The 19,983-nt window shown below is 40.1% G+C and overlaps 2 protein-coding genes across 3 annotated transcripts in view; one reads left to right on the top strand and one right to left on the bottom strand.

The window, feature by feature from the left end:
* man1b1b (mannosidase, alpha, class 1B, member 1b) lies at positions 1-19,100 on the top strand. 2 transcript variants are annotated; one of them, XM_041936397.1, is made up of 14 exons: positions 1-252; positions 1,109-1,228; positions 2,563-2,671; positions 2,920-3,038; positions 5,223-5,356; positions 5,447-5,556; positions 5,809-5,988; positions 6,468-6,616; positions 7,639-7,827; positions 9,482-9,672; positions 11,749-11,869; positions 12,250-12,444; positions 12,762-12,893; positions 14,388-19,100. In XM_041936397.1, the coding sequence occupies exons 2-14, from the start codon at positions 1,124-1,126 to the stop codon at positions 14,592-14,594; spliced, it is 1,941 nt and encodes a 646-aa protein (XP_041792331.1). In that variant the 5' UTR covers positions 1-252; positions 1,109-1,123; the 3' UTR covers positions 14,595-19,100. The 2 variants fall into 2 exon arrangements, with proteins under 2 accessions (XP_041792331.1, XP_041792332.1); XM_041936398.1 differs by having other exon boundaries at positions 5,226-5,356.
* Positions 18,355-19,983, bottom strand: part of dpp7 (dipeptidyl-peptidase 7) — a 10,220-nt gene continuing 8,591 nt past the window's right edge. Inside the window, exon 13 of the mRNA XM_041936399.1 lies at positions 18,355-19,943. Within this exon, the coding sequence (XP_041792333.1) occupies positions 19,832-19,943 (112 nt within the window). The 3' untranslated portion in view covers positions 18,355-19,831. The remainder of the gene's footprint in view (positions 19,944-19,983) is intronic.

Consider the following 19,983-nt stretch of genomic DNA (forward strand, 5'->3'; position numbering starts at 1 on the left):
TGAGCGGCATGACATCCTCAGCTACAAGTGGATGATTTCTAGCAGATTTTCTATCGTCTGTGTCATAGTTGTGAAATGAGAAGTACTGGTTTTGGCTTTCGGTATCGGTGAAGTGTTTAAAACATGAAGAGACCCCGGACGCTGTTTTAGTAACGTGGAGCTAATCGCAGTTGAAAGACTGACTGCTGTTTTCTTCCTGGTGCTCGATCAGACAGTTTTAACATCTGACGACAACGCTGGATACTTTAAAAGGTAATGTCAGTTAAATGAATGTAGGCACCGTTTGACGTTAACTCCTCATCAAAACATTTTTTTTTTTGTAAGGATGTTTTTGCTGTACTAATATAGAGCTCGATTATTTAGCCATGTTATCTGTCCTGTTAGGCCTCAAGCCATGCCTCGGTCCACCGTTCGGCTGTGAATCCGACAAAACGTTAGTTAACCTATCGGTAACGTTACCTCGAGTCAGTCGCGCGCAGGCGAAGTAACTGTTACAGAGGCGTTTTAAAGTTACGTCTATGCGAAAGGTAAGATAACATTAGTATGTAGTTAGGACACATTATGTGGCATGTAGTACCTCCTGTTAAAGTAATATCCTCTGGATGAGCGACGTATATCGTTGTTCAGTTTACATTTGACGCTAGGTCAACACTGTTAGCCTGTTGATTTAACACTTTGCGTTGCGGTGTTTACAAACGTGATGCTAGCTAGCTAGCTATGTAACTTAGCTGCCTGTGCTGTGCTATCTACCTACATTTATTCTTTCATTTCCCCGGAAATGAACAGCACAAACATTAGTTATGTTTAAATTATGTTATTTGGCTTTTGGTGTGCTGTGAATTTAGGTTACAGGAAGTTATGTCATCTACCGTAATACTTTCTGTGAAGCCAAATGTGTGTAAAATGAGTTAGAGTGGAGCAAACCTCTCGTCTTCATGCCTGACAATGTGGTGTTAGTTTGTAAACATCACAACCACACCTACTAGCCAGGCTCACATGCTAGCTGTGTCCAGCTAACCCAGCTGACAGATGGGTTATTACCACACCTGCCACCTCCATCCAGCTCTCCCCTCACTCACAGTACTCTTCAATGTGTCTCTTCCTCCAGGCCTGGGTTACAGACATGCACACACCATCTCGACAGGACTATGTATCTATAAGCTTTGCTGGGCAAGGAGGTGGAAGTTACAATAACAGTAAGCAGTGGAGGAGGCAGTCATGCTGGAGGGTAAGTGAGTCGCATCTATGAGCTGCTCATAAAGGCATTTCCCTTTCTCCTCTTCATAGTGCTCTGGTGTCCCACCCAATGCTGGCTTTAGTTGCTGATACTTGCTACCACATCTGTGGAAAAATATATTGTGGATCTGAAGAATGAATGATCTTCTCCTTTTTTGGGCTGTAATGTAGAGTTGGGTGTTGAGCCTGTGATGAAATGTTCAGAGTTTACTATTAACTGGGCTGGGTTATTTTAGAAAAGTGGCAATGCATGCAACAGTTATTCTCGTTATTGAGAGTTCTAGTTTATGTCTGTCATTCAATCTTTTAGACAAACATGTAAAATGAGATTTTGCATATTTGTGATATTACAGTTATTCTTTGGACAAAAGCTGTTCAATGTGTGCAAAGGGAGTGCAAAGCTGCAAATAACTGTTAATTACGTTTATGTACATTTTAGTCAACCTCTATTGGCCAATCGTTCCTTTTTTGTATACATAAACATGTGTTGTTGTTAATGATTCACACTTCTCAGTACAAATGTGCAGTCGAACATTCCTTGCTGGAAAAAATAGGTCTTTAGGTCGAAGTTGTGTGGATATAAGTCCAGATCTTTGACACTGTGTAAGCTGTTATAACCTACATCTTTTACTGATGTTTCATACAATCTTTATACCTTCACTATCCAAAGATATTAAGTGGCCAAACATTATTTTAAAAAATGTACAGTATACAAGTCTACAAATGTATGCTATTTGTCAAAGCAGGTCAGAGAGGTCTTCGAATTTCAGGGTGTACTTGTACAAATTTTAAATAATGCATTTAGCAACTTATTTTGCATATTGTATAATCTTTGTGGACTATGTGATTATGTAGTTATTGCACTAATTTAACAGCCAAGTTAAGAGGAGGATTGATGGTGCTATAGCAGAATATGTGTATGGAGGCCCCTTGCCCAGAGGTTTGTGTTAGGTGTGAACAGGGAGACAAGCTACTTTGTCATCACAGCAATTTGACTCTTCAAATTGTGGTATCCAAATTTGGTCACCCAAATTAGACTGACTGAAAAAGTGCAAGCCCAGTCCCAGTATACTGTGGTTCAAGGCGGTAAGGTCTGTTTTTAGAAACTGCACCTCACGTGATTAATACACCACAGCAGCTCTAAATTTATTGTTCTACTGTTGTCCCCTGCTTTGTAGCAGTGCTACACTTGAGTGATGAGACCTGTCAGTTGTGTGTTTGATCCAGAAAAAAGTCTGCACAATTGAAACAATAGATATTCTCCAGGAACTGCATAAAGTTGGCATTATTCTCCATCTCTCGATCCTCTCTTCTGTGTGCCTGCAGAAATGGAAACAGCTGTCCAGGCTGCAGCGGAGCCTCATCCTCTTCATCCTTGTCCTCCTGTTTATTTGTGGAATTGCTTCCTATCCTACTGTTACTGAACACCTCAGTGGTAAGGCTCTGATATGTTAAACATCTCCAATGATACCCCATTAGTCTGAGCAATTGTCATACTATCAAAAGTGCAAAGGAGCTGGAGATGTTGAATGCCAACAGAATGTTTTCGTTAAGACATGTAAGAAGAAGGGGCTCCTGTGGGCTTCTAACCCATTAGCATCACTAGGATAGCCTGCCACCCTTGAGCCATATTACTGCGCTACTGTAATACTTTCATACTAATCTGTTTGTGTGTGTGTTGAGGCCTTACAGAAGGAGAGCAACATACAGACAGTAACAGCGTCCTGAGGCCCATTGTACCACATGTGCTGCCTGAGCCTCTCAAACAGGCCCGACCATCACTGCCAGAACAAACCTCCCAGGTGTCTATATCTCTGCTTCTGTTCTTTGAAGGGTAGTGCAGCCTTCCTAAGGAAATTCAAGGACTTACATTTTTGGAAAGTGTGGACATTTTTTTTTTTTTTTTGCTTAGAGTTTTTACATTGAATGTCAGTGTTATACACAGATGGTGATATTCAGCATCCTATCACGTGAATGTAGAGTCATTAAAATACAACGTTTTAGGTGATTATGAAAGTGACAAAGCTGTTTTGCAGATATAGAGTTGGTGCTCAGATGTGTTCAGACTTGGAGTTGGGCCACAGGATAGGAAGGTACATTGCTGACTTCTTTCCTTTTGGCATCAAATAGTTGGGTATCAGCACTGGAAGGGAAGCGTTAGTCTTTCTGAGCTGACTTCCTATACGTTTGAAAATACCCACTATGGTATTGATAGCTAATTTCTCAGGTTCTCTGACAATAGAATAACCTGTACAAAACATTATTTGTTGAATTGGAATGAAAATGTGTAGGGAACCTTTTATTCTTTTTCATGAGGTGATAACTTAACAACTATAGCAGTTCAATAAATATTATTTTCCATTCGAAATTTCACCAGCTCTCTACAACCTAAGCTAAGATGATGACTGTCTCACACAAACATCAAAGCCACAAAGATCTACAGCTGCCTTCTTACAACTTTAGATAATTTTAGTCTCAGATTGAGACTCAGTTAAAGTCAAAGTACGCATCCTCAATGGCACCTGCTTGTTATTTTAAGCCTAACCACAGCTATAAATGGATTGCTAACAATAGGAAGATGCAGTGCAGACTTGTAGGAGCAAGAAAATTGTGCTTCTTCCACTTTTGAAGTAAGACATTACATTGAGCTGAAATGATCAGTATTGTCTGTAATTGGCAAGTAGTGGACACCGAGTCCATGTTGGAAGATATACTGTGATTCTTACAATATGGTAATATATGCAAAGCCAGTTCATCCACCACACAAAACATTATTTTCAGTGGTATCTTTCCATTCAGATAGTTTTGTTTTTTTGAGTCCAGATTTTGAGATATTTCAGATATCTTAGTCTCTCAGATTTCTACCCCAGTGGAGTTGAATGGAATTATGTTTGTGGTTCTCACAGCTTTGGAAAATTCTATTTACAAGATTAAACAACATTGTTTCTTTTGAGAAACAGTGTCCCTGCTACCCTGGATACTCCACAGAACCTGCCGTCAGTAGTTTTCAAAAGGTCTATCTATTCATTAGAAAGTAGTTAAAACAAAATCCCACAATTTTCAAAAAAGATAAGTCTATAAAATTTCCAGCTGTTACTGATGTTGGTAAAAGTTCCCCTCCACTCAAAAATATGGTTTGCTAATTGTTACTGCACTTGGTTGTTTGGGCAGTGTTTTTAAATGAAAAATAGTTGTATACTTGAGATAATGGCTTTTTCAATGAGAGGGGAGTAGCTATAAAATTTCTAACAAGGTAATTGAATGTTTTTGTGGAAAATCAGATGTGATATAATATTCAAAACTGAGGTTTTTTTCTCATGTTTCTTGATGTAAGTCTGGAGGAAATCTTAGAAGTGTGAGCTGATGACATCTCAATACAGTTAGAAGGAGGGATGAAAAACAATAAGTGAACAGTTAGATTGTTAAGGTGTATCTGGATGAGGTGGCAATTACATGTATCACAGGTTATTTTGAATATCTGGTTGCCTCAAAATGCATTATACCTAAAAATGTTCCAGAAGGCAGGCTTTGTGTAAATCATTGTTCATTTTGTTAGAGTGCAGTTTAATGTAGTTAGGCTAGGACTGTTAATAATGTCCTAGTATACATATATATATATATATATATATATTCAAACAGACACCTTTCAACCAATCAGAAATAAGTTCTTTATAGTGGATGAGGTATATTGTTGAGTTTTCCCCTGTTCTGAACTTATTGACAGCATAACACTAAAATTTCAGCTTGCAGATTCATTCACAACACAATTCATTCATAAACTGAAGTTGATGGCGTTTTCTGATGATGTACTCTTTGAAATGGACACTTACTGCGTCTTAAATGAAGCTGTAATATCTGCAGATTAGAAATGTGTGAACATTTGCATGTAATCCTGATCAATCTGCTTTTCCTTCCTAATAACTCGGTTCCATGAAATAACGATTTGAATGGTTAACGCTTCTTGTTTATGTCTCCATTTGCCACAGAAGAAATTATCTAATAAGAGAGGACCGCCTGTCCTTCAGAATCGTCTTCAGAAGAAAGGAAACACTTCAGATACAGTGGTTGAAGACAAGGCATCTGACACCAAAAAAGAAGGGGAGGAGAATGGAGTCATCAGGTGAGACTTGGAGTGTGATCACAACTAAAGTTGGAATTGTTTATGTGTGTATTTGTGTTATTTATTTCTTGATTCTGTGGTGACTTTCAGCTGGCATGGGGCGGTGATTGACACTGACAAGGCCACAGAAGGCACCAAGGATGAGCAAAACAATGAGGATTCAGCTGCCAACCAAAAAGGGAAGCCATCAGAAGAGTCGGGTATCATCTGTTTCAGTCACTACTCTCTGTGCTGATTGTAAATGAGTAGTTTTTATTGAACGCTGAAACACAAAATAGAAACAGATGCATTACAGTTTAAAGATGATTGACTGAGTGTTACAGTGTAATTTAATATCCACTTCAGAGTATAATTGTAACTTAAATAATTGGAAGAGTTAAGTCACTTATTTTTGCATCTGTCGACTTGAATTGGATAATAAATGGCCATCTTGTGTATATTGTGTGTTGAAGGAGCTCGCTGGCTGGAGGCGGTGCGGGAAGCTTTCAGACATGCATGGAAGGGTTACAAAGACTTTTCTTGGGGCCACGATGAGCTCAGACCCCTCTCCAAGTCCTACAGCGAGTGGTTTGGCCTGGGTTTGACTCTTATCGATGCTCTGGATACCATGTGGATCTTGGGACTTAAAGAAGGTAGACTGACCTTTGTGCTTTCCAACTCTGAACTTCTGCCTCTTGAATAGTTAAAAAAACAAACTTTTTGACGTCAAATGCTCATGTCTGGTGTGCTTGAAAGATTGAAAAGTTGGGAGCTTGCAGAAGATGACAGCTGTGGTCAGAGCCAGTGTCACAAAAAGAAAGATGTAAACCACCTCTCCACCATAGATCAGTATGTTTAGGATGTTCCAAGCACTCGTAGTTTTTCCACAACAACACACAGTCACAAACTCCTGTCCTCATAGGTCCGAAGTTCAGTCAGAAGTAACGTATTTAGTGACTTATCGCTGGAATGAGAATAGTGACAACAGTGAAAACAAGATTTGAAACATTTCATCATGATGAGCTGAGTTTACATTTAATCTTAAGCAAAGTTTATAAAATCATTTCAGATTGTATTGGTTTGTTTATATATTACTCTGTATTCATTCTCAAAATGTTGTAATGTGTTACAGAATTTGAAGAAGCGAAGGCGTGGGTGGCCACAGAGCTGACCTTCAACAAGAATGTAGATGTCAACCTGTTTGAAAGTACCATCCGCATCCTGGGAGGCCTGCTGAGTACCTACGCTCTGACTGGAGACACCCTCTTCCTAGACAAAGCTGTGAGTCCAAAAAACGTGCACTCACTTTAAAACCTTGATGTCCATATAAAAAAAAGAAATAGTGCAAGCATATTTAAAGCATGCTCACAAATGCAGATAGCAGCACTTTCTCCATGTTCTCCAACTGACAGTAATTGTGCAGAGCTGCACCTTACAAGTACTTACTCAGTTAATCCCTTGATTTGAACATCCCTGTCATCTGAGACTCCTTACCACCAACCTGTAGGTGTTACCCAGACTGCCAAATAGAAACAAATAGGGATAATTCAGATCAAAGCCATGAGACACAGGAGCTGCAAGCCACAAGAGCAACTCTTGTAAATTCTACACATACATAAACATAAAGGCCTAATATGTAAGTGCCTGAAGTGCTTCCAACAATTTCTGATGCTCCTGGCAGCTCAAATAAATGTACAGATTTTTATGTCTATTCTAAACAAGGTCCATTCATCAAAATGAATTCAAATTTAAATAATTTATTAAAACTTACACAGATTACCTCATCCATAAACATTTCTGCCTGAGTCTCATCAGATAGATTTTCAATTATAATAATAATAACTGCCATGATCTCATGCTGCTTCACAACATCATGAAACTATGTCTTTTGTTTTCATTGTTTTGATTGAATGACTGATAGCAGCAGAACTTACATACTGTGTCTTTAACTAATGGATTAATCAACTAATGCTTACATCTATAGACATGCTGCATACAGCACATTTGCAATACAAACTCTGTAATACCAAAATGACTATCAGTATAATCCCACAAACTGAAACAGGCTCTAAACCACAAATCAAAATGCTTGGCTGTTAGTAACTCAGAAGAAATAAACACTATGGGCCCTGCTGCAAACAGCAGCACAACTCGAAGTGGCTGAGTCCACAAGGCAAAGCTTTGTGCCACCCATGATGTCTCAAAAATCAAATTAACGTCTGTCAGGGTTGATGCTTTCATTTGTGGTTTTCATGCCTTTCAGCTGCAAATGCCTGCATGTAATCTGCAGTCTTCCTCTGCAGAAAGACATTGGCTCTAGGCTGATGCCAGCCTTCAACACCCCATCCAAGATCCCATACTCTGATGTGAACATAGGGAAAGGCACAGCCCACCCCCCTCGCTGGACCTCAGACAGCACTGTGGCGGAGGTTACTAGCATCCAGCTGGAGTTCAGAGAGCTCACCCGCCTCACCAAGGAACCACAGTACCAGGTAACCGACCAAGAGATACAAACATGCTGATCCAGGGTCTGCCCAGAAAGTTTTAAGTGGCACTTAGGCTCACCATTGGCCCCATGAAAATATTGAAAATGTATTGAATATGAATATCAGTGAATTTAATGTGGCACAACATTGTGCTTGACCAGAAATGGATGTAGCTTTTTTCATTTTTTTTCCAAGAGAATATCTGACTCTGCATACTGTCAACAAACTCACCTCTTGGACTCACCACTTCTGAGAGTTTGTTGAAAATATGATGTCTTGCTCGTGTGCTGCCTCTCTCTCTCAGATGACGTCTTCGAAATGTGTGTCGGTGTGGGTGGGTGTGGTTGTGGATGTCTCACTCTAAAACATACCACTTCCCCTCTGCAGGTGCTGTTTTAAAACTGGTATGCAATATGAACTCGGCAGTTCCTGAAGATTAACCTTGGGGTTTGGTTTCGGTATGATAACTGCATAACCAGAAGCACCAGATGGTTTGTTACACAGAACCATCTGGGATGTCGTCAGTGGGAGCTATTTAGAAAAGGACAGGCACTTTCAGAAAATACTTGGCAGATCATTGAATGAACCATCTGTTTCTCATGCTCGGGCTACAGGCTAACTTAAACCAGTTAGATCAACAAACCACATGACGAAGCAGGAGAACAAAAGTCTTGATGAAGCCAGTCGAGACAAATGCAAAAACATCTTTACCATGGAGAAAAGCCTTCAGTGCTTTTCTTTTTCACATTATTCCAAGTTAAAAATGGCAGTGGACACTGGTTCTTGTCACTGTTTCCTGCAGCACACGTCCATTCTTTTGTTGCTTATTCTCAGTTTCTAGTGAGGAGCTTCACCACGAGGGCAGAACATGCATGGGGTTCCCCTCCCAAATCACACCCATGCAGGCACATCAACCTGCCAGCCTGTCAGGCACATCAGCTAATCAGTGGGCCATGTTGGTGAAACAATATGATGCTTCACTGGCTTTCCCTTTATTTTCTTTCTATTGGAGCGTCTAACCAGCTTGGAGGTGTTTCTGCCAAGATTTATTTTTGCCCCTAGCAGCCATTCCTATGACTGATCTTGTCCCCTTTTCAGATATATTGCAAGGATTGGAAAATTGCAAAGCTGATGTAAATAATACACTCTTGCAACTGCAAGATTTAGCACAGATTTGCAGGGCCTGAGGGTGTATCAGATACACTTTCATTTAAGTTAAGTTTGGGAACTGGGCTGATCTCCAAAAGGCATAAAGTTAAAGATTAAACATTCTCTTCAACACTACATTATACACAAGTTTGGGCACCCCAAGAGATTTGAGCTCTCAAATATCTGTAACCAAGGTATCAGACCTTAATTAGCTTGACAGTGCTTCAGAGCCAGATAACTTATCTTATTAATTAATTAATTTTTTATTTGTAGACGTTGTATGACTAGTTAAAATTTTTAAATGAAGGTGATTATTGAAACTCCTAACGTGAACTGAAATTTTTACATCTGTATTGCAGAATAATAATTTATTAACTACATTGGCAAGGTAATGGGGGTTAAAATTAGTTTACTTGTAACAAAGTTTGTACTTTTTAGTTGGAATCAGTAAATAAACGTCTTAAAGATCCCCACATCTCAGCTCAGCTGACCTCTGATCTTGGTGTCCCAGGCTGCGGTGGCTGAGGTTATGAAACAGGTCCACAACCTGGATGGCAAGTTGGATGGTCTCGTGCCCATGTTCATCAACACAAACAATGGACAGTTCACCCATCAAGGCATCTACACTCTGGGAGCCAGAGCAGACAGCTACTATGAATACCTGCTGAAGCAGTGGATCCAGGGAGGCAAGAAAGAGAACCAGTAAGTAACACTAAGGATACCTAGTACTCACTTTCATGTAAATCAAAGTGAAATTAATAAATCTGAAAATTCAATCAAAAAATTAAAGTTTTACACCGTAAGACACCATACAGCGCTTTTAAACAGCAAGTCCTCTGTGTACAACTTACATTACTGACAACCATTTCCCAATTCATGCAAGTGGAGCTGTCATTTTTAAATGTGTTTTTAAATGCCACTGGTTTCACTTTATTTTGTTAAAAATACAGAACCATCTTGGTAGTCATCCTTGTAAACTCTTGCTGAAGCCAGTCAGGACAAGAGTGAAACATCTCTTCCTCACTGCTGTTCTTTACTTGTTTTGGTGGAACATTTGCACATAGGGAGGCGAGCCATGGCATTAAATTGTCTAAATCCTCACAAGAGTGAAAGTAACAGCTGCTTGCTTGTTTATGTTCGTACCACTAGCGACTTGGTTAGGATTAATTTCCCATTTTCAACATAGATTAGCATATAGGTGCCAGCTCTGAGGTTATTGTTGTTTCCCATAGCAACAGGGATTTTGTAACAGGCAGATAGTTGGAAGGGTCACAGTCTACATGCACAGTCTGCATCCAGTGAGCAAGACTAGTTGTAGCTAAGCAACAACACATGTGCACACCATTCCTCTACTTCAGTCTCAGAGTGCTGCATTGGATGATCAGTGTTAGAAGACCACTGGAAGATGAATGAGTGATGTAGACTAGAGGTTTTGTCGTGCATGAACTGGATACATCTCTGACTCCGGCAGTGAAAAGTGCAGCTACACTGTGTCCTTTTTAAAGTGTTGTTTTCTTTTTTCTTCACGCCAGACAAGTAGGCAAGTAGACAGAGTGGAGAGAAAAAAAAATGCTGAATGGATTCATCAGTGTGTGTGATGATATTTGGGTGATTGATAATCCATTATTACAACCAAACATTCCATTTGGTCTGTTGTTGGGTTGAACTTGACGAAGCTGCTCTATGGTGTTTTCAGTTGCGGTAGCTGAAGGCTTGTCCCGGTCCATTATCCAGTCTACAGCTACGATATTCCTCTGTTCCCCTTGCACTGTGTGCCATGTTTGCATGTTGCCAGAGCAACAGAGGCGTTGTTGTTTCTGCAGTAGTCATTGATTTTACATGCATCCAGTTGAAACACCCATACTGTATTAGTGTCTGGACATGTGTGTGAAAAATTATAAATATCTCGTCATTTGTATTCCTACATACTATACATAGATATGGACAAAACAAGATTCAAAAGTCCTGTAACTTTGAATACTGTGTCTTAGTTACAGGCATTAAAAAATGTAACATTACAATTTTATAAATTTTCTGGAAAGCAGTGAAAATCTGCACAGGCCAAAAGAATGTCGGGACAAGAGCTGGTACCAGAACATGATTGGCATACTTTCTTGGAAAATTACAAAAATAATTAATCCTTTATTAATTATTGTTCATTTATTTTATTTCAGTTAACTGTTGTAACTCTAGGTGTATCCCTACCACATACATAGATTTGAAATTGACCAAAATTGTCCCAATAACAAATCATTTGAATATCAGCCAGGGTCAAATGTAGAGACGTGTTTATGGCGTTCTGTCAGCCCCAACAGCTTTCAGTTACTTTGGCTCTGTCTGTGGGACTGATGAAAGATGAATAAACTGGGACAACAATCCCCTCCAAGCACTCTGGACCGCTTGAGGGCATAGGCTTAGATTAAGCAGCTTTGAATGTCTGAATTATTTGTTGGAAGTGTGTTTTTGTGTCACTTCAGGGCTTTGGCCTACATTAGTTGACATTTAGAGTGTGTTTATATATGTCCACGCCTCAGGCACCGAATTAATCATCAGAAATCATCAGCTGCTTGACTGCTCGGGGAAAAATATATTTTTATTTTGTATCTGCATATCAGATAGGAAAGTGTCATCCTCATTGATGACATGCAAGACACAGACATTTCTTCACTCTAGCAGCTGTACTCCCTGTGGACTGTGTCATTGTGTGTTTGGTTCATTTCCTCTTTCATTGTTATAGAGTGTTGTTCCTAAAATCTCTCTCTCTCTCTGTGATTTTAGGCTGTTGGAGGACTATCTGCAGGCAATAGAGGGTGTAAAGAAGAACCTGTTACAGAAGTCGTCACCTAATGGCCTCACCTTTGTTGGAGAGCTCTCACATGGACAGTTCAGCCCTAAAATGGTCAGTAATATTCAAAACCAGCTCAAGACTCCCCCTCCGGTCTGTGCTCTTTTAATCTTGCTTAATCTGTTACCCTGTCAAATGCATATTAAAATTCATGTTCCCTCCTGTTGGTCCAAGTCTGCTCCAGTCTGGGTCAGTTGGTGTTTACAGTTGGTAGATAAAGTCATGTGTGTGTGGTGTTGAATTATTGTAATGTTTGTCATCACATAATAAGTGACAGGGATTCCTCTCGTTTGTCCGGGACATTGAAATCTTCCAGGACACGTGGACCAGCACAAGCTGGAAACTCAAAATATGGACAAACCTTGTGAGCTGAGTGTAATTTGGTGTATCTGTTCACACAGCTGTCTGTTTACTGTGATCGTGTGTTTTTTTAGGACCATCTAGTGTGTTTCCTACCGGGCACTCTGGCCCTCGGTGCTCACAACGGCCTGCCTGCTGATCACATGGACCTGGCCAAACAGCTGATGGAGACCTGCTACCAGATGTATGTCCAGATGGAGACTGGCCTCAGTCCAGAGATTGTCCACTTCAACATGCATCAGGGCAGCACCAGAGACATTGAAGTAAAGGTAGGTAGAGAGAGTGCTGCAGAGTGTCCACTCCTAATTATGCAGCATTGTCCTTTTAAAGACTTTGACTGTTGTACCTACAAACTCATTTTGTGTCTTTCTTGATAAGGGCATTGCCTAAATGCCTTGGGGAAAATCTAAAAGTGACCCAAATGTCCCACTCATCACATGCAAATGTGTCCTATAATATTAGGGAAAGTGTTCTACAGAAATCAGCAAATGTGACTGAAAACAATCCTGGAAAGGAAGAGAGGAACAGAGTCTAAATTAAACAGATGTTTACACTCATAATTTACTTCCTTTTTATTGTGTGATAGCTTGCAGATAGACACAACCTCCTGCGACCAGAGACGGTGGAGAGTCTCTTCTACCTGTACAGGTTCACCAAGGACCAGAAGTACCAGCGCTGGGGCTACGAGATTCTACAAAACTTTAACAAGTACACCAAGGTCAGTAAAATGAAGGTTGTCTACAGAATCATGTTAAAAGAAAGCCTGTTGTCTAATGCACAGCTGTCTGGGGTTCCTCACATTAAAGGTTTGGTAACATGTTGGCATGAAGAAAGTAAGGAAAAATTGTTGCGTCTGCCTTTCTTCAGAAGTGTCATTACAAACAGTTGCTGTGTTTTTCCTCGTTAACGGATGTCCTGACTGAAACCTTTCATACAGTGTGACCTGCTTACAGTGATGGACAGTCTGTTGTTATCCACTCCGACTGGCTTGTTCAACACTGACGCATCATTTTGTTGTTGAAGTGTAAAAGTTTAGTAATCTCAGTTGCTTTTCCCTCTCTATGAATGTTCACATGTTCAGTGTCACCTCTTTGCTCAGTTACATTGTGTAAAATCCACAGAGCCTTTTCAGAGCTCACCACAACACTGTGACAGCCACTGTGAAGTTCTTCCATAGTCCAAAATATGAAGCAGTCTGCTGGAAATCGTGGCATAATATTTCTGTTCTCTGTTCAGTCATGCTTCTTTCCTCTCATAACAACCTCTACAGTCAGATTTTTTTCATGTCTGTTCGATTTACATAAGGTTTTACTTATAGGTTCTGATTTGGTTTTTAGAAGGTTATAGGTTATGATTTTGTCTTTTCTCTCCTACTACTGTAATGCACTTTACGCTGGTATCAGTCAGAGCTCCCTTCACCGACTCCACCTGAACCACCTGAATTTGAACAGGCTCTAAGAAATATGAGCACATTACTCCTGTGCTGCCGTTTTTATTGCGTATTGATTTTGAAAAATGTATTGTTCACTTTTTAAGCGTTAAATGGCCTTGCTCCAAATAATATAAAAGATTTGATTCCCTATGTGCCCGGGAGTTCTCTGAGGTCAGTAGAAACCAGCTCCTCTGGTTGTTCCTAGACCCTGACCCTTCCTAGACTGTGGAACACTCTGCCTATTGACATCAGACACACTACATCTTTAGCACTGTTTAAATCGCTTCTTAAAACCTTTTTTTATATGAATATTCAGTTCATTTGCTGGATTTTGTCTTCCCCCCTCTTACCATGTTACAATTTGAACTTTATTTTATTCCTCTGTGTTTTTCTCTCACTTGATTCTTCTGTTGTTTGTAACTTTGTTTTTGTTTTTTTGGTTTGTATCTGCTGTTCTTTCTCTGTAAAGCTCTTTGTAACCTTGTTTAGAAAAGCACTATACAAATGAAGTTTATTATTCTTCAAAAGTTTAAGAACTGCCCATCTCCCATGTATTTGCTCAGAAATGTCCTTTCCTCTTGAAGAGTGTGCAATTTATTTAAAGGCAGTTTATTCCATTCGCTTCATCTGTGATCATTAACATCTTCACTCTTATAACTACTACATTTTTACTCCCCTAATGATAATTAGGGTTAGGTTTAGTGAATAACCTATTTAATATTCTAAAATAGATTGAACAGATTGTGTAAATGAGGACAAATACCTCTGTGTTCCCCACAGGTTTCCTCCGGTGGCTACACCTCCATCAATAACGTGCGTGACCCGGACTACACAAGCCCACGAGACAAGATGGAGAGCTTCTTCCTGGGAGAGACCCTGAAATATCTGTACCTGCTCTTCTCAGATGACCCCAACCTCATCAACCTAGACCAGTACGTCTTCAACACCGAAGCTCATCCTCTGCCTATATGGCCTTCCACTGCATGACACACACACACACACACACACGCACACACACACAGGAATTCAACAGGCAGATAAAACTGCCCATGTAAACACGACAAACATCTCAGGGTTGGTCTAATACCAAGATAATTCCTTCATCTTCTGTCTCAGTGACTGAATGTTGTCAAAACAACAATCCTGAACACAGACCACAGATGGAAAAAGCCTCCTTTTTACAGTTTGGATCATTTGTTTGCTAAGCGCTAATAGCCATGGAAAAATGACGAGCCTACTTCAGTTTTTGGCCGCGCCTTGTTTATTTATTTGACTGGTCGTTTTCGTTGCGTGGACTTCTGGTAGCGACAGAGTTGGTGCAGGAGGAGCACTGGCCTCTCAGCATTAAAGAATAAACAACCTGATTGTGACTTGAATCAAAGATGTCTTAATCTCATGTTATGGGGATGAGGAGGAGTTTCAGGTTGGACTGATATAGGTGTTTGAAAGCTGATATTTTCAGTTCAAAGGCGATCGTAGCTTATATTTTGGTTATAGTTGTGCATACTTTAACGAAAATTACAGAAAATCCCCCAGAAAGCAAGCAAGTCTTTTTTTTTTCACCTCTTCATTGTATTCTTGCTACAATGGAAAGCATTTAACAGCATTTAACCCATTATTAAGCAAAGCCAGTATCTGCCCTGGTGGTCTGACCTCAGTGCTGGGATTGACAGCAGGCTGGTTGCCTTCGTAGCAAATCATTCCCCGACAGCAGCCACCAGCTGTTTGAACGGCAACCAAGCCCGTCCTACTGCACCTACAACCTGACCGCTCTGCTGACTACATGGGTTTGACTCTTGCAGAGTAAAAAGAGAAAAAGTTAATTCCTCATCACACTGTGTGTAATTATCATTATGTGCCCTAGCTACAACTATTCTCAGATGCCCTCCCTCTTGTGCTTGAAAACGGGAAACACAGTAAAGCTGAAGCTTCCTGACAGGGCATGATTGTGCCCTCAGTCCATGTAGTTGCTGTCCCATGCTGCCTTCATGTCATACAGGATACATGACTTTGCTCAATGAAAATCCCATTCAAGGTCAAGGACAAACATTGCAGGGACAGTATTCACGCTGCAACATGATTATTGGATGACACTGGCCAGCCGTGCAGTAAAAGAGAGTCTGCAGCAACAACAACAGACACAATATTTATTAAAGGGTTTGGTGATATAACGATCCTTACTGATATCAGTCTGCCAGAGATTTTCTTGTCATGCTTTTTATCAGTTCTGGAAGCAACATTCAGATCCTTTGCATAAGTACAGAGGCATTATTAGCTGTGTATTAGCAGGGAGAATTGTCATGGCTCCACATGGAGGACACGCCAGCTGAATGGATTTTTTTTACAGCCCAGCAACCTAAAACGTTGTCCCAATATCCTATGATTAATCTACAGTGTCTAAGTAAATGGCTGAATAAGGCCATCAGTTATAACCTATAAATACCTCAAGTTACCCAAAATACAGGGTTTAAAGATTTTCGTACATTTAGGCTGTTCAGGTCAAATGTGCCCATTATCTGTTGAACTGGATTTTAATCCAGCAGTATGGGTGGAATCAAGGAAAATGTTGGGTTTTAGAGTTTAAGGGGGGCACTGTCACGAGAACTGCTCCCAGTGAGGCAGGTCTTTGAAGTGTGAAACAGCATAGGCATGAGGTCATAGCCTTGATACTGTTATGAGATCTGCACCTGCAATGTTACAAACCAACCAATCAATTCTGACCAAGATCAAAAGAGGGGGTGGGGAGGTTATAGGACTTTAAAGGTACCTGGGGCCTCATTACAGAAACACTTCCTGATCATCCAATCTTAACTGAAACCAGCTACAAGAAGTTTTTAACTGGTCGTGAAACTGTCTCAATTTAATACTGATGCCTCTATATGACCTACATATGCAAATGAGACCATCAGCAAGAAGATTAGCTATTTCTATGTAGTTATTTCTAATGCCGATTCCCCCCGAAGTCAGAAGAAATGATTTATAGTAGCATACATTTCAAACACTGATAAACCTAAAAATTGGACTTTGAGTCATTTACATTATCTCTCTACCAATGGCAAGTATCCAGCTATGATTTATTCCAGGTTGTATGAGGTCATTGTGGGTAATGTTGCTAAATAATGAGCAGGACTGCTTTATGGCAGTATGAGATTACCATGACTTGTTAAATGTCAATATTTCAATTTAAAATACACTGTGATAAAGGTCCATATTGCACCCACTCCTTGTATATGATTTCTGCTTCACTTCTGCCTTTTTTTTGTTTCATGTTTAAATCAAAACTCAAATTAAATCAAATAAAAAATACAGAGCGAAATCTTCCTCTAATCGTTGCCTGTGAGACATTACGTCCTGCAGGCTGTCGAATGAAAGTGAACCCTCACTCTCCATGTTCCACTCACCAGGCAGAGTTGTTGTTCATGGTGGCAACCAGCCAGCTGCTTTAAATGAAATGACTGGCCTTTTAACATGTTGACCATGTTGCCCAAAGTGTGAACACATGCTCAAGGCTTGGTGACAAACTTATCTGTGAATATTAGGTGTGGGGAGTGATATAACTCTGATAATCCGAGACAAAACTGAACACTGGCATGTATGGCTGTCCTGAGATGACCTGAAAAGCAGTTGTCCTTCCAGCTTTTACTGTCTATTCCCACGTGACATGAATGCAGCACCAGCCTGTACTCGGGACTCAGATGACCTTGATCTGATTTCGGTTGTTGCCAAGCAGCAGATGTACTTATGAACTGTGAAGCTTTTGTTTTGTGAAAACAGCAACGGGTTTTCTGCATTATTGATTTTTCTGTGTTGAGTAGTTGCTTCTTTGATAGACTGTTCCAATTATTTCTTCTTGTGTCATTCTCTTTGTAAGTTGTAGACTAGAGAGTACATTTGTTTTTCTTCCAGGGAGAGAAATTGTGAGATTTAAATAGAAAATTAGCATAATATATTGATTTGTAGGTATAATTGCAGCTGTCTTAATACAGTGAGCTCTCCTTGTGCATTTTCTTTAGTTTTTGCAGTAGTAGCAGCTTCAGAGCAGCTTGCAGTCATTTTTGTAAATAGTTGTATTGAGACCAAACTCTTGTATATTCTGTGTATTTTGTTTTCTCCCTTCGTGTTGTCTCACGTGTGCCTTTAATGTTGCTGCAGACAACATTCAAAAGACAACTGTTATCTGTCTGTTATTGTCCATTCAAACTATTGTGTTGCTGATTTGCTACAGCATATGGTCATTGCGATCACTGCAGAAAGGACTATTTTTACAGGACAATGAAAAAAGCGGTATATTTCTAGCAGTCCCTCAAAGCAGTTCTTAACTTTGCATAATGCTAATCTCTACCAGTGTGTGTATTTAAATCCTGACTACAAGGGCTCTGTGTGATCCCTCCCTGGATGTTTTTCAGCAGAATTCCTGAGCCAAAGATATACTGAAATCTAATCAGCCCTGGTGTTCGATGTTGTTTGGGGTTTTAACATTGACAAGCCATTTCTCCAAAGCCACGTCTTTCAGGAAGAACTACGAGATCTGTTCAGTGCTTTTGATAACAATTCATCAGTGTGGGTTTTGAAGACTGATGCTAATATTTTAGACTACAGTGATTGATGACTGATACACTGCTATTTTAGCTGCAGTTGCCAAGCAGACTGCTTTTACCAGGAGGCTGCACACAGAGACAGACACAGCTGTGAAAATACAGATTTCATTCTGTTGTCTTCATAACTTTATGTCATATTCATGAGACTACCAGAATGCACATTAAAGTGTACTTAAGCCATAGTGGAAAGACTCCAACCTCCTGCTGACCATCATGTAAAGTGCACAAGAATACAGCTGCAATGCAGGTTTTACATCTCACCACACTGGAGTGTGGAAAGCTTGGTGTTCCATTTTAGAGCAGCTGATGTAGTTGGGGGAGGGAGGCCCCAGTGCTCATCCACTTACAGGGCTCCCAGGAATTGTGGGTACTGAATTCGACAGAATTTTTTTTTTTTTTCCAGGGCTTTAAATGTTTGTTACTGTGTGAACATACACTGCCATTTTCTACAATAGTTTTAAATGTACAATAAGCTTTGATTATAGAGTGATACGGCCTGTTTGTCATACATGGTCATGGACAAAATGTTGAAACAGTCTGGTCTGGAAGCATTTGGGAACTGCACAAAAAGTACATTTGCAGATCTATACTATTGCAATTACACATGATCTTTTTTGTAGAGCCAAATGTTCACATTATGTTAGACTTAAACAGAAGATGGCTATAAAAAGTTTGCAGGCTTGCGGTCAGAGAATGTCTATGGGGATCTTCCAGAAATACTCAGACCACAGTCGGGTTATGGGGCATTGGTTTGATGTTTTTTTCATTTTTATTTCAAACTTTCTCAAATCTACAAAATGTATTCATGTCATGGTGGCATTGTGAATAATGAACGCTGGATCGGCTTTAATTTTGTAAAGAAAAATGTTAAAATTAAAGAGATTTTATTGAACAGACAGAACATCTGTGTTGATCATTGATTCATAAAACATGAGGTCCACAGTCCTCTGGTCATGGTGGTACTTTCAATGTACTAGTATGGACACACACAACCAGTGACATGAGTGAAGCAACTGGCTCCCTTCGTGACCTGTCGGGAGTGTAAAATACCGGTGTGGAAACATTCGACATCTGTCACACCACAGTGACATGTAGCTCTTGCAGCTGTTTCACTTGAGCGAAATGATTAAAAACAGTGGAAGCAACAGTGAACTGTTTGGATTAACTCCGATGATCTATCCAAAGGCCGAATGTGGGAGGCGTTTGTTTCTGGGGCCCTCACAAACTCTTGTGTGCTTCTACATGAAGATGATGATTTGACATGGTATTGTGTTCACTTTGACTTAAATATGACATGATCCAAATCAATCCATCTAGACTTCAGAAAATCCTTACAGGCATTTTTCAGCCAAACTGCATAATTCTGTTGCTTTGCAGAATATGTCCATGATTGGTTTTATTTTTCCTCAGCTGTGAGGCTCCTCCATTCCTGCTGTGCATTACACCGTGGCACAATCCCGTCCAGTAAGAGCGCACTCAGAAATGAAATTGCGACAGGTACATTTTTTTTTTTTTTTTTTTTTAAGTGAACTGGAGTTCTGCAACAGTGGTATTCAAAATGACATGATTTGACAGGAAATGACTGATTTAACGTGATTCAGTCCTGGAACAAACTGAACCTGTGCTTTAAGGTGACTGTCTTAATCTGGTCCTCTCCATCTTCACCCACTGTGCAATGAGGTCTGCTTCCATCTTCCTGGCACTGATTACTGACACTGGATCAGCATCATTAGAGCCTCTGCATTAAAAAAAAAAAAGAAGTCAGATTAGATTTTGCT

Source organism: Chelmon rostratus, chromosome 5 (genome assembly GCF_017976325.1).
Source record: "Chelmon rostratus isolate fCheRos1 chromosome 5, fCheRos1.pri, whole genome shotgun sequence".
NCBI classification, from domain to species: domain Eukaryota; kingdom Metazoa; phylum Chordata; class Actinopteri; order Chaetodontiformes; family Chaetodontidae; genus Chelmon; species Chelmon rostratus.